The sequence below is a fragment of the Arachis duranensis genome, chromosome 6 (assembly GCF_000817695.3).
Source record: "Arachis duranensis cultivar V14167 chromosome 6, aradu.V14167.gnm2.J7QH, whole genome shotgun sequence".
Lineage (NCBI taxonomy): Eukaryota > Viridiplantae > Streptophyta > Magnoliopsida > Fabales > Fabaceae > Arachis > Arachis duranensis.
The window spans coordinates 65,978,537-65,992,781 of NC_029777.3; the positions used below are offsets into that span (position 1 = coordinate 65,978,537).

The 14,245-nt window shown below is 37.0% G+C and overlaps 3 protein-coding genes across 3 annotated transcripts; 2 read left to right on the forward strand and 1 right to left on the reverse strand.

Moving 5' to 3' along the window:
- The first annotated feature begins 2,202 nt into the window (after positions 1-2,202).
- LOC107493935 (zinc finger A20 and AN1 domain-containing stress-associated protein 4) lies at positions 2,203-3,579 on the forward strand. Its single transcript, XM_016114970.3, has 2 exons — positions 2,203-2,389; positions 2,617-3,579. The coding sequence occupies exon 2, from the start codon at positions 2,727-2,729 to the stop codon at positions 3,222-3,224; it is 498 nt and encodes a 165-aa protein (XP_015970456.1). The 5' UTR covers positions 2,203-2,389; positions 2,617-2,726; the 3' UTR covers positions 3,225-3,579.
- Positions 3,580-5,841: 2,262 nt separating this feature from the next.
- On the forward strand, positions 5,842-6,293 carry LOC107493936 (uncharacterized). Its single transcript, XM_016114971.1, has 2 exons — positions 5,842-5,994; positions 6,084-6,293. Exons 1-2 carry the CDS (start codon positions 5,842-5,844, stop codon positions 6,291-6,293), a joined length of 363 nt encoding a protein of 120 aa, XP_015970457.1.
- Positions 6,294-7,045: 752 nt separating this feature from the next.
- Positions 7,046-9,141, reverse strand: LOC107493937 (uncharacterized). The gene is made up of 5 exons (XM_016114972.1): positions 8,497-9,141; positions 8,270-8,401; positions 7,937-8,177; positions 7,249-7,865; positions 7,046-7,129 (listed from the first exon to the last, which is right to left on the reverse strand). The coding sequence occupies exons 1-5, from the start codon at positions 9,139-9,141 to the stop codon at positions 7,046-7,048; spliced, it is 1,719 nt and encodes a 572-aa protein (XP_015970458.1).
- Positions 9,142-14,245: the final 5,104 nt, after the last annotated feature.

Below are 14,245 nucleotides of genomic sequence, written 5' to 3' on the forward strand. Positions count from 1 at the left end.
AACAATGAGTTTTGTCACCTACGGTGAAAGGGATAAGGATTCTGGGGTCATCGATTTGAAGTTGAGGGTCCCCAATGATCTCATCATTGATTTGATTCAATATGTGCAAAGACGGAGGAGTTGGTTGTTGTGTCACTGGACTTTTGCCTTTATCTTGAGCAGCAACTTGAGAAGATGAGGTGGCCATTGATGAACAAAAAGGAACATGAGAAATGAAAAATGGCAGTTGTGGAATGAAACAGAATGCAAGTTTTCAGGGAGCAAGGATTCAAGAAAAGGAAAAACAATGGTGTGAAGTTTAATTTAAATAGAGTTTACTTCCAAACCATTGTTACATAAAAGATTCAAAGAGAAAAGAGGTAACTTTGCGAAGAAGGCGAAGTGGTGGAGAGAGAGATTGTGAATCATGTGAGATGTGTCAAACAAGTCAAAATTGATGAAGAAAGTAAATGGCAATTATGGCCAATTAAGGGAATTCTCATTAAACCATGGTTAAAGACTGAATTAGGATTAAGTGTTTTATCTTTAGAGGAGTGACTTTGAAAACAAACACATTAATCCTAGGGGGCATTTTGTTAGTAAAAAATAATTATATTCGAAGGATGAGATGATTCAAAATGTTAATAAAGCTTCGAAACTGAAGTAGAGATCGAAAAGGATGTACTTGAAGGCATCGAGTTGAAACTATTTGGCACGATTTCGATTGACATGGTAAATCGAGCAGCTACACGAATGAGGAAGATCGACATTTTTCAAATTAAAAGGATTTTAGCAACTGTCACACGTTTGGGCAAAGTAGCGGGAACGGTTACCCAAACTTTTGCACACAAGGGGGTGCCATTTCATTAATGATCGGTTATGAAAAAGGCTATAAATGTTAGAAAGTATTAAGGCACAAGGGTTGGAACTTTTCTTCAGAAATATACTCAAGTACACTCATATCCCAGCGAATTTCTGAGTCTGCGTTCGAGTTCAATTTCTGTAAGGTTCCTTCAATGTCTTTATCTTTTCAATTTATAATTTCTCCAAACTTTACTTTTCTTGTTCAATTTAAATTCAAAGCATCTTTAAATTTTTATTGTTGGATTTACATTTCAGTACTTTTAATCTTCATGTCAAAAGTCTTTTGATTCAATCGAAGGCATTTTTATTGCTTTATTTAAATTCATTGCAAACTTTTTCGATTTCACTCAGTTTATCTTTCGAAAATCTTATTTTACACCTTTAAACCTTTTCTCTTGTTTAATTCAAGGATCTTTGATGCATTTATAAAAAAACTAGTACTTGCAAAAGAGAAGTAAATTTCGCTTCTGGACCATTAAAATTAAACCACTTTCGATTTGTTAAAATTTGATAAAACAATACCATAATGACTATATCTGCAAACAATATCCACGTTAACAATTTCGTTATGTTTTATAAGTTCAAATGCACAAAAAAATTCAGGTGTTTTAATTTAAAAAAAATTAAAAATTTAAATATATTTTTTAATTTTTAAAAATTTAAATATTCTGATGATAAAAGATTAGGAATCAATTTATCTTTTTTTTCTCCGCATTTAAAACATCACCGCTAATTACAGCTCATGAATGAATAATTCCATCACTTTCTCCGTCACCTACCCTTTAATTTCTTTAAGCAACAATTATCATTCCTCATCTCTCAATTTCCATTTCTAATACAAATCAGCACACCACACCACACCACACCACAGGGCACACAGGATAGGATTGACCCCACCAGTCTCATGCAACCCAAACCCAACTTGGTGCCACGCCTTATCACCAAACACCCTCCACTTTCTCTTTCGTTCTGTCTGTAAACAATTGTTTCTTATATTTTGGATTTATTTATTTTTCAACAATCAAAGCAAAAAGGAAAAAACAATCCTTTATCTTCGTAAAACTTCCATATAGTGCGCATTCGATTGGATAAGAAATTAGAGTGAATTATTTAATGAGTTGAACATTGACAACCGCAGCATTCTAAACCACCATTGCCGTCACAGGCAGGCCAGCCAGCCTGTCCATTTTTTCTCTTATCGTATTATTAAATTTAGAGAATGTATTATTATGTATTCAATTTAATAATCTATAAATAAATAAATTACAATTCTTATTCTTAAATATCTTCATCTTAACATTACTGTTTAATTATTATTCTATTCCAGTAACAAAATTCCCTATATGATGACGACTTAGTAGAAAATGATTAATATTGATTTGTCCAGTTTCGCCGTTTCTTCCTCTATATCTCTCTCATATACAATTTCCAACTCCGTTAATCTTTCCCGTTAATATTCTTTCCTCCCGTCCCTCATTCTTATCTCCTTTCTCAATTCCCATTTCTCAATTCTCAATTTCCACCGCCACTCTCTCTTGTTAATCAGGTACGAAATGCAGTTAAGCCACTTTGTTTTTCTTATTTTTTTCTCAACTACAACTCTGTTTGTTTGTTTGTTTGTTTGTTTTTCTTCTGTCTTTCAATCTGTAAATTTTGCTATTTGTTGTATATAAAAATACCTAGATTCAGCTTGTTAATTAATTGTTCCTTTGAATTTTCTCGGAATCCAAACGCTCCGAATATTCATCGTTCTTGAACCCTTTTTTTTTTCAGTATTATTGTCACAACAAAAAAATTCCGGCAGGTTAACTTAAAGAGGCTTGATCGAATCGGAAAGAAACGAAAAGAGAAGAGAAAGAAAGCGCACACAGATCGAGAAAAAGATGGCGGAAGAGCACCGATGCCAAGCTCCGGAAGGCCACAAACTCTGTGCCAATAATTGCGGCTTCTTCGGGAGCACAACCACCATGGACCTCTGCTCCAAGTGCTATAGAGATGTTCTCTTGAAGGAGCAAGAACAAGCCAAGACCAAATCCACCATCGAAACCGCTCTCTCCTCCTCCTCCACCTCAGCCCCAGCTCATCCATCTCCGCCGCCTCCAGCCGTAGATTCCCTCCCTCAACCATCACCGCTCATCGCCTTAGAATCGTCCGTATCGACGTCTCCAGCGGTTGGATCGGCGGTTCACACGAACCGATGCGCAGCATGCAGGAAACGGATCGGGTTGACCGGTTTTACATGTAGGTGCGGGATCACGTTTTGCGGGGCCCACAGGTACCCGGAGAAGCATGGGTGCGGGTTCGATTTCAAGACGGTAGGGAGGGACGAAATAGCGAGGGCGAATCCCGTGATCAAAGCCCAGAAGCTCGACAAGATTTGATCTGAACCGTTGGTTTTGGACGATGAACATGAGTGATTCGGATGATGACGTGATCATCATAGTTGCGAATCTGGCGGCCACCGCTTCATGATTGATTAAAAAAGAAAAAAACGTTATCTATTATTAATGAGGAAAGGTTGAATTTGAATAAGTCGTATGTAGGGACTAGGGAGTGGCTTTGCTTTGTAAAAAAAATAAAAAAGAAATCGATTTTCTGCTGTTTTCCGGATGGAAGTGAAGAACGTGAAAATTTGTAGGTCCACCCGCGTTAGAGTGAAGGGTGGATTGAAATGTGAAGCGCTGGAGTTTAATACATGTATTGTGCAATTTTAGAGCGTCTTTGATGTTTCCATTATTACGAGTGCCAAACCCAAGTCATCTACTCCTCTGCCGAATGTTGCTTACTTGCGTCCATCTCATTTTTCGTTGAAATCTCTCCGTTAGCAAATTATTCGATCGTGTTAATTGTGATATTCAATTGCGAATTGTTGCTTCGATGAGAAAGCTTCATCAAGAATTGATCCTGTTGCCTCGTCGTTTTCTATATTAAGCTACTTAGATAATGTTTCTTTTTATCTTGTTATTTTTATTTCTTCGTCTAGTAATGAGCTGTTTGGGAATCCTCCGATTTGTTTTCTTCAATCCGTGTAAACTGGACACATATTTTTATATTATTCAATTAATAAAGTCTAATATTTTTTGGAAAAAAAAAATAGATGATTATTCAGATAATGATCATAATATATGTACATATATGTACATATTTCAGTTATCTAGACCACAGTACACTTCAAAATTACCACTACAAGAAAATAAGTTTTTTATCACGCTTTTAAAGTGTGCTGAAAAGTGCAAAAAACATGCCAATAGCTTTTCGCCACGTTTTTTGAACTATCGACACGCTTTTAAAAGAGTCACATCTGCGAGTGTGTCGGTTGCTCTATCGCCATGTTTTTGTCGATCTATCGGCACACTTTCTTTTTTGCCACGCTTACATCTATTGTCACACTTAAAAAACGTGACCGTATCTATAACCCTATAGCTACGCTTTAAAAGTGTACCGAAAAATGTACATATAGCCACACTTTTGAAATGTGTCCGAAAAAGTTGGTTTTGGGTACGCTTCAAAAGCGTGCCGATAGAGAAAGATACGGCTACACTTTTCAAGCGTGCAAACAAGGTGATATATAGCTACGCTTAATAAGCGTGGCTGTTGATGCTACAAGAAGATATGGCTTCGCTTATAAAGCGTGACAATAACTACATAAACCCTTAAACCCTTCACTAGGCCACTCCATATTACTTTTTAACATTGTGGAAGCAAGCATAATCAACATTAAATAACTAATTATTATGCAAAAACTAAATTATGTTATTAAAATAAACTCTATATAAAAATAAAGACGTAAACTGACACAGGAAAATTGAAAAAATAAAAAGAAAAGAAAACAAATTCACTGCAAGGTCATTATTTTGCAAAAAAAAAAAAAATATGTCGACAGACCTTTTTTCTTGTAGTGTACTACGTACAACAGTAGTTTATTTATTGTTATATACTAATAAGTAATACCAAAAAAAATTAATTATTATGTTGGTTTTTGTAAATTTTTAAATTTATAATTAAATTTTTATATTTTTTTCAATTAAGCTTATATATTGTTTTTAATTTTGTAATTAGATCATTTTTACATAAAAACGTTAAAATTAATAGAATATATTTTTAAAAAGCACATGGTCAAAGATTTAATTAGATTTTTAATTGTGAATTTTTTATTTTAAAAAAAATTCAGTTAAATTTAATATTTTTTATACTGAAAATGACTAATTATATAATTCAAAACAATATAAGGATCTAATTGAAAAAAAAAATTATAAAGACCTAATTGCAAATTTGGTTAAACTATAGGGACCGAACAGCATAATTAAACGTACCAATAAATTATAACGAAAAAGTTTGAATGGACATATTAAACTCTTTGCCTTTGATTAGTCTAGTAATTATTTCACCAGTTTACTTAAATAATATTAAAAGGTTTAAATTTTGTCTTATATATACAACATGTAACACCATGTCTTTTCAAGAAATTATTTTTCAAAAATTCTGTGACGAGAATTCGCAAACTCTGAGAATCACCTTTTGATATAAACATAAGGCGAATATAGATAAATTTATATTTAAATAGACAACGCTAACATAGAAAAGTAAATAGAGGGTGCGATAAAGAGCTTGTAATACGATTTCGTTTTTTGCGCCGTAATTTCTAAAATTTTGTAATAAAAACTCGGGATATTCTAGAACCGCGATACGTCGAGACATATCAAATAAGCATATATAAATATATGGGGTAAACTATTATTTTGGTCCCCTACGTTTGGGATGAATTCTATTTTAGTCTCCAACGTTTAAACTGTTCTATTTAAATCCAAAAAAGTTTTGATTTGCATCAATCAGGTCCTTCCGTTAAGTGGGTATCAAATTATTGACGGCATGTCCGACGTGGCAAACTTGGTAGTTGGGTTATAGTTAACAGTGGGAATTGGAAGCACGAAAAAAAATGAAATCCGGTCCAATAAGTAAACCCTAATCCCCAAAGTTGATGTTCTTCGTCTGCTGAGAATGGCTAGTCAGTCGTTTTCCCAAGGTTCGCGTAGCAGCACCAAAAGTCGTGGGAGAAGGAGGACGTGCTTTTGTGGAGAGAGACCAGTATTGCGGACATCATCTACAGCGGAGAACCCAGGAAGAAGATTCTGGGGCTGCGTCAACTATCAGGTGAGTCTCCTCTTTTCTGTCTCTTGTTTGAAAATAACATTGGGTGTTAGTGTTTGGAGGATCTGAAGTGTTTGGTGTGTTCGTGTTAGTTTGGTCGAGAACAGATAGGAGATGGATGCAATTATTTTGCTTGGGCAGAGCCTGAAGGACAAGATCCACAAATTCAAAGACTGAAAAATAAAGCGAGCTCTTTGAAACAAGAACAGCAGAAAGCTGAAAGGAAATTTGCATTGGCACTTGCTGTTGGAATTCTTGGATGGACAATGACTGGGCTGCTGCTATATGATAGACTTAATTGAGGTTTAGGGGGTTAGCATTTTGTTTTGTTTGCTTTTCTGTTGTTGTCCCTAGTTTGTAGGGAATGTCAATTGTTTAGGGATTGAAAAAATTGACATACAGTTAGGGTGATAACAGTGATGTGTTAGTTGAAATTTTTTGGAGGCTATATGTGTAAAGGCATTTGCTGTAAACATTGTAAGGTTTTTGAGTGAAATGAATAGCAATGAGTTCCTGTATTTTGACATACATTATTTGGCTCTGTACAAGTTTATTTTAGTTTGATCTACTAATAAAAACAAGGCTTAATTTGCCAATTCACATAACTTTGCTACTGAAAATTCATGTAAATCATTAGATAATGGAGAAGTGTTAAAGTAGCTTCTCTTAACCATAACAATATCCAAACAAGCCTTAAATATAACCATGAAAAGGTAACAACACAAAAGAGATCAACATGAAACTAGTAGTCTTAAAGTAGGGTGTCTAAAGTATCACAGGGACATTAGCCCTTGGTCATTGACAGATTCATTACAAAACAGATGGTAAACACTAAAATTTACTATGTTCTTCATCCCAATGCCTTCCAGGCCCTAGGTGGTGTTTTTGCCATGAACCTCAGGGTCATCCTTGATGGGCTAGTGACTGTTGCTGTTGATGGCTGTGGTTGACTGGCGCTGCTACTGCATCTAGCTCTCTTGGAGGATGTTTATGACTCCTGGCTCCCTCCAACTTGTGTATTGCTCTTCCTCTTTGGTTGAAGTTTTGTTGCTGGTTATGTTGTTGTCTTGGCTGGGATCTTGCTGGGTTTTGGAGTCCTAGTTGTGCCAGCACCTTTCTTGGCTTGTGGAGTTGCAATCTGCTATAAACAATAACAACAAATTGGGTTAATTGGACAGTATCAACATTCACATATAAGGAATTGTAATCAAATTGACAACAACAACTTTACCTTTTTTGCTGAGGCCTCCATCTTACGTTTTCTAGGGCAGGTTCTTTTGTTGTGACAAGTGCAAAACAATATGAACATTTTTGTTGTTGTCCAGTCCTGGATAACTTAGATAGTGGTCCATTGTTGCATGGCTCATCACCAGTCTTGTTCCTGCTCAGTTTTGGGTGCCCTATTAGTTTTCTAAACACTGGTGGCAGCACATCATCATTCTCAGTCTGGGACCAAAAATTTGGTCCATTCAGTGGGTAGATTATATGTTGATAGCAGTCCACGTAGGTCTCTTTCCTATAACACTTGTTCACATAGTTCTTAACATCTAGACACATTTTCCTAATGTAACTCATGGCATGCTCACAAGGGTAACCTGTTAGTTGAAACTTTCTACAGGAGCACTCATGTAAGTTTAAGTCCACAACAAACTTGGCTCTATTACCCTGACTGGTAGACACTTCATACTTGTCCTTACCAGCATATATGGCCAACCACTCCCCACCCTTATCAAACTCTCTTTCAATTTTCTTGTTTATTTTTGGCAAAATTTCTCCGGCATATGTAACTATACTTTGTCTGTTATCACTCCACCTATTCATTAGATAAACCGTAATATCTTCTAGCATAGACACAATGGGTTTCTCTCTAGCCTCTACAATAACAGAGTTAAAACACTCACACATGTTGTTTACAAATGTATCAACTTTAGGAAAATAATTAAACCTGACTTGCTCCAATACTTGGCAGGGATCTCCATGAGATGATTATAAGCTCCTTGATTAACCTGCTGAATCTCCTTCATCCTCCTCTCCCACTCCTGGACATATGTTGCCTTTGCAGCTTTCCATATCATCATCTTTAGCTGAACACCTAGGAACCTTTTTCTGAAGTTGCTATATAAGTGCCTGACACAAAATCTGTGGTTTATACCAGGCAGCAACTCATCAAAGGTTGGGATTAATCCCTTTGAAACAGAATTTAAAAACATCACCAGTCAATAACAACACAACATGAATTAAAGACAAATTAATTATACAAGTTTAGGTTGAGAGTTACCTTTTGTTGGTCGCTCATGAATGTACACCATATGATCTTATCAACTCCCAAATCATCACACAGATTCAACAAAAACCATCTCCACAAGTCTTTCGTCTCTACTTCAACAATAGCATAGGCAATTGGCAAAATCTAATCATTGGGGTCCCATCCAATGGCTGTTTGAAGTTGACCACATATGGAGTCTTAATGAAGCACCCATCAAGGCCGATCATGGGTCTGCACACCATGAAACTCAGTTTACAAGCATCCAAGTAGATATAGATCCTATGAAATCGTGGTCTCATGTCCGTACCAGGAGTTGGTGTCTCTAGTTGAAATTCAGGAGGTCTCTCCACTTGTATCTGAACAGTGGAACCCAGATTAGACCTCAGTAACTCTGCAGCATAGTCATGAATCCTCCTATATTGCTCTGCATAAGTACCATTAATTTCATCCAGGGCTTGCTGCTTCACTCTGGTAGCTTTGGTCATTGTGAGATCCACATTCCACTTGCTATGAGCCTTCTTTATCAAACTTCTCAACTTGATTTTCGGGTTTTCATAGATCTTCTTCATAAAAGCCTTACTTAGCCACTGAGAACTCATTATACCAATCTTGGTTGCCTTAGAGCATGTGTGTTTTTCGTAACAGCTGGTCAGTTGCCATGTATCCTCTCTCTTCATCTTATGGCAGTAAGCAAACCACTTTAAACCTTCTTTGCAAACAGCTTTGCACCTATGGCTATCACACTTTGAAAACCATATTCCTCTGCCACTGTGCACAGCATAGCTCGTTACACATTCCTTAAAAGCATTCCTATCTACGTACATTGTCCCAACCTCCCATTTATACTCCTTCATATTCTTCAAATAAGGGATCCCCTTCATCATCACTTACAAGGACATCCCACAACCCCTCACTCTCATACCCATCATCCTCATCCCTTAATCCAGCAGTCACCACTTACTCCTTACCCTTATTAACACTGCCATTGTGCTCTCCTTGTTCTCTCTCAGTTGGAATACTCTGTTTCAGCCTTTGGGGATCTTTTGTAGTTGTGACTATAACAGCATACAAACCCCCATCACCATTCTGATCATCATCGCTGTCATCAAATGCAACCTCCATATCACTATCTCCAGAGCTATTTTCACTCTATTGTTTATCATTGACCCTCTCATCATCATTTCCTGGCCGGTAGTCATCATCCTTAGATTCATCATCACCTGAAAAATTTGACCTCTCTAACCTCTCTTCATCACTATCCTCCAATACATCATTCTGGGCTTTTGTCACCACCTTAGGCTTCTTACCCACCTTGGCCTGAGCAAATGATTGGGCCTTGTGCAACACAATTGGACCAGACCCAACAGTGTCTACAGTGGGTACAGCAGCCTCACCACCATCTATGTCTTCAACTTCCTCAATAGTGCAGCCTTTCCTAGTAGTAGCAGCATCTTTGTGAACAACAAAAAGCTCCACCATGTTGTCCCTCATTCTAATTCTAGCTATGTCCATGGCATCCTTGTCTGTCTGAAACATCCTCAACCCTACATCTGTATCATCTTTCAGAGACTTATACCACATTGCAGCGATGTTCTCTACCACATATCCCTGTTCGAGCACTATCTCCGTAACCTCGAACCTACTCCACCTATCTTCATCACAGTAGTCCACTATCGAAGTCTCACCCCCACATAGTGTAAAGGTTCACCATCAAACCCAAACTTCTCCCCATGGTGTATCTTGACACTAAAATAACTCATTTTTTAAACAATCTGTTACACAAACACAATACACTTCATAAAATTCTCACATTGATCAACAACAACAGAAATGCATAAATAAAATCACTAGGGCAAAATAAAAACTTCCAAAATAAAACAAGAAACGAATATGAAACTATAAAACAAAATAATCACATCAATATACATCATTATATATCAACATGCATTAAGATGAAAACCAAATGGGTTTAGAAGATTTGATAATGGAATACCTGATACGATCTTCTTCCGGAAAGCAAGGGTTTCAAACTCACTGCTACTGTGGACCTTTAATGTTACTGAACGACAATGTCACTTCTCTGGATGCGAATCGCAAGCCTTCAGTGACGAGCAATAGGGTTTGTGGCTTTTCATTTGCGTTTCGTGCTTCACAAGAAGAAGAAGAAGAAGAAGAAGAAGAAGAAGAAGAAGAAGAGTGATAAACCGCTATTTTATGATTCATATTGTATTTAATTGTGTGGTTTTATCAAGTCTTCACCCACCTATTCATATGATTTGCATGTATTTACAATTCCTTCCTAAGAATATTCTATGATTGATAAATTGCTTCCTAAAGAACTTTTAGTTGTATATTTTTATCTTCCTTCGTACCATTCGATGTCGTGATCTGTGTGCTAAGTGTTTCAGGCTTCATAGGGCAGGAATGGCATAAGGAATAAAGAGGAAGCGTGCAAAAGTGGAAGGAAAATAAGGAATTGAGGAGATGACCAGCGAAAAGTCACGCGGTCGCATGGCTCACGCGACCACGCGAAATGGAAGAAATCACAGTGACACGCTCGCGTACCAGACGCAACCGCGCGGATTGGAAGCTGCACGAACGATGCGAATGCGTGGACGACGCGCACGCGTGGTACGACAAACGCTGAGTGACGTGAACGCGTAGACGACGCGGCCGCGTGACGTGTGCGATCTGCAGAATTATAGAAGTCGCTGGCATAGTTTCTGGGCCTCATTTCAACCCAGTTTTTGGCCTAGAAACACAGATTATAGCCAGGGAACATGCAGAGACAAGAACAACAATTCATTCTGCATAATTTCAAGTTTTTAGATCTGAATTTACTCCTCCCCTAGGTTTCTGACTTGAACATTCATAAATCAGGATTTTGAAGAATTTTGGCTTTAGCTTTTGAGAAAAGTCTACCTCCGGTACTAGTCATTATAGCTTGTTATTTTACTTTTCATTTACTCTTCCATATTCTTAATTTATCTAGAGTTGACATTGGATTATTTTTCATAGTTTATTAATACAAGACTATTTTTACTTTTAATTAGTCTCTTTTATTATTATTTATTATGTCTTCTTTTACTTTCCCTATTGATTTTGTGACGTCTACAATTATGATGATGGAGTAGTCCCCTAACTTGATTGGGAGTTGATTAAAAGGAGAACCTTGAGTTGGAATACTCAAGAGTTCAATTATAATTGGTTCATTATTGGTCGACTTTTTAATCACTAACTCTAATCCTTCCCAAGGGAGAGGGTTAGGACTTGTGAATAGAAGTTGACTTTTAATTTGACTTTCCTTCATTCGTTGAGGGTTAACTAAATGTAAACAATGACTAATTATTAATTGCTCTTGATAAAATTCTAACAAGGATATAACTTCCAATTAATCTTCTCCCGGTCAAGATTTTATTTAAATCATATAAATCCTCTAATTTAATTTTCTGTTCATCAAATTCAAAACCCCATTTGAAAACCTCTGATTGATAAAATAGCACATCTTCCTGCAACTCGTTGGGAGACGACCTGGGACTCATACTCCCAGTATTTTATTTCTAAAATTTGTGACAACCCTTTTCTAAATTGACGAGTGGATTTTTGCCGATTAAGAACTATACTCACAACGCCATTTCTCTAACTAATTCTTAATCTGCCAATTTTCGCTCACGTCAAAGAGTCATACGTTATGTCCAAAGGCGGGAAGGCTTACACGTCTATTAACCACTGTCACCTCTCCCTTGCCACGTCGGACACGCCGTCAATAAATTGACACCCACTTAACGAAAGGACCTGATTGATGCAAATCAAAACTTTTTTGGATTTAAATAGAACAGTTTAAACGTTGGGGACTAAAATAGAATTCACCCCAAACGTAGGGGACCAAAATAATAGTTTACCCTAAATATATGTATATATCAATTGGATATGTTTAGAATTAAAAGGTTTTGTGACGATGTTTTTCACTGCGTCAGTAATTGTCTTTGTTTAAAATTCTAACGGCGAGAACTAGTGGTTAAAATTTTAACCATGGTCAGTTAATCTCTCTCCAGAATAATCTCCACACAAGTTTAATCACTTGTCTAGATTAATCACCATATAATTAATTTATCAAGTGATGAATTAATTGAAAAAAAAGCCAAGATACATCATCCAAACAAGTTAACATAGGATCCCGCTTTTTAATCACTCTTTATATAAGACTCCAAATTTTTGAAAATTAAATAACAAATTATTTAATGATTTATTTTATTTATTCAAAAATATATTTTAAGAGATTTTTATAATAATTAAGTACTTTCTTATTATTGATTTATAAGCTTTAAAATAAAAAAAATAATGAAAATTTTATATGCTTTAATTTGAATAGTTATATTTTTAACTTTATTTTATGATTCTAAAAGAAATTAATTTGATTATCTCTAATTACTGAATTAGAGTATTTATTTAAAAATATTTTATAAATTGAAAATTAAATAATTTTTTTATAAATATTAGCATTGGACTAAAATTGGTCTTCAATTACTCATTATCCCTAATTTTATTAAATTACCTAAACTAACCAAACCCTAACCCTAGTTTCATTTTAACACTCCCTCCCTCACCCGCTTTACTCAAATAGCCACCGTTATCCCTCATTCTCCCTCACCCCCGTAACACACAAACACACACTCTACACAAACACGCACACATCCACACATAGAGGAAGAGAAGAGAGAAAGAAAGGGAGAGCGTCGCCGGTAGAGAGGGAGGTCGTCACCGCCGCCGAGCCGTCGCCGTCTTTGCCAAGTTGCACGCCGCCGTCGTTGTTGCAATGGACAAGGAAGAGAGGAGACATTAAGAGAGAGAGTGCTTGCGAGAGGGGTTGCCATTGTTGGGAAAGTTGTCGCCAACAATCACCGCAGCTAGAGGGTCACTTTCACCGAGCTACACGTCGTCGTCGCCATCGGGGGGTCAAAACACGAAGAAGGAGTCTCTGGCTCGCTGCTGTTCCTCCACCACCATCGTTTCATGATGCTGCGGCTGGTTTGTCGTCGTCGTCACCAATGGGTTGACTAGGAGGAAGGGGTTACATTGGTGCTGTTGCATGTGAGAAGGAGGGCTGGCTTTGCCACCCTTGCTGCCGTTGAACCGCTACTGAGGGCTGCCCACCATGCCTGGCCTCCGAAAAATGACAACGACGTCGTTAGAGTCAACTGCTGGAACCACGGCTACTCGATTCTTGGCATTTTATTCGTATAGTAAGTCATTTTACTTCGAAAACTAGTTTAGTCGCTATTCTGTTATATGTTACTGAGAAATTTATGGCGTTATTGCAATATGGTTGAGTTTTTGAGGCTGCATGTAGCGATTTGAGTTGCTGCAGTTGTCACAAAAGTGGAATGAAGTTGTGGTTGTGGCTGCCGCTGTTGCGGGCTGAGAAAAAGGGGTTTTTGACGCGCTGTATAGCTTTTAGGTTTTGATTATTTGAGGTAGGGACGATTTTCTTAAACTTAATTGTTACAAGTTGATATTAATATGAAAAATGTATTTTTATGATTTCGTAAGTCTTATGGACTGAACTGGGTTGTTTTAAATAAATGTAATTGCTTGCCCAGTGGTGCACGAATTTGTGATTCGCACAACTAACCAGCAAGTGCACTGGGTCGTCCAAGTAATACCTTACGTGAGTAAGGGTCGATCCCACGGAGATTATTGGTTTGAAGCAATCAATGTTTATTTTATTAATCTTAGTCAGGAGGCCAATAAAGTTAATTGGATTTATTTGTAAGAAGCCAAACTATTTAAAATTGTAAGTTGAAATAATAGAGAATACTAGTGTTACTTGTTGTGCAGTAATGGGGAATATGTTGGAGTTTTTGGAGATGCTTTGTCCTTTGACTTCAACTCTTCCTTGAAATCCTCTTCTCACACGCAAGTTCCTTCCATGGCAAGCTCTATGTAGGGTGTCACCGTTGTCAGTGGCTACTTCCCATCCTCTCAGTG

Bases quoted from the DNA above. Each gene is read 5' to 3' on its own strand.
- LOC107493937 (XM_016114972.1), bottom strand. From the start codon at position 9,141: ATGATGAAGGGGATCCCTTATTTGAAGAATATGAAGGAGTATAAATGG. The intron at 8,178-8,269 runs GTAACTCTCAAC...TCTGTTTCAAAG, and splicing joins TCATGAGCGACCAACAAAAG to GGATTAATCCCAACCTTTGA. The intron at 7,130-7,248 runs GTAAGATGGAGG...TGTTTATAGCAG, and splicing joins AAGAACCTGCCCTAGAAAAC to ATTGCAACTCCACAAGCCAA.
- LOC107493935 (XM_016114970.3), top strand. From the start codon at position 2,727: ATGGCGGAAGAGCACCGATGCCAAGCTCCGGAAGGCCACAAACTCTGT.
- LOC107493936 (XM_016114971.1), top strand. From the start codon at position 5,842: ATGGCTAGTCAGTCGTTTTCCCAAGGTTCGCGTAGCAGCACCAAAAGT. The intron at 5,995-6,083 runs GTGAGTCTCCTC...TGTTCGTGTTAG, and splicing joins GGGGCTGCGTCAACTATCAG to TTTGGTCGAGAACAGATAGG.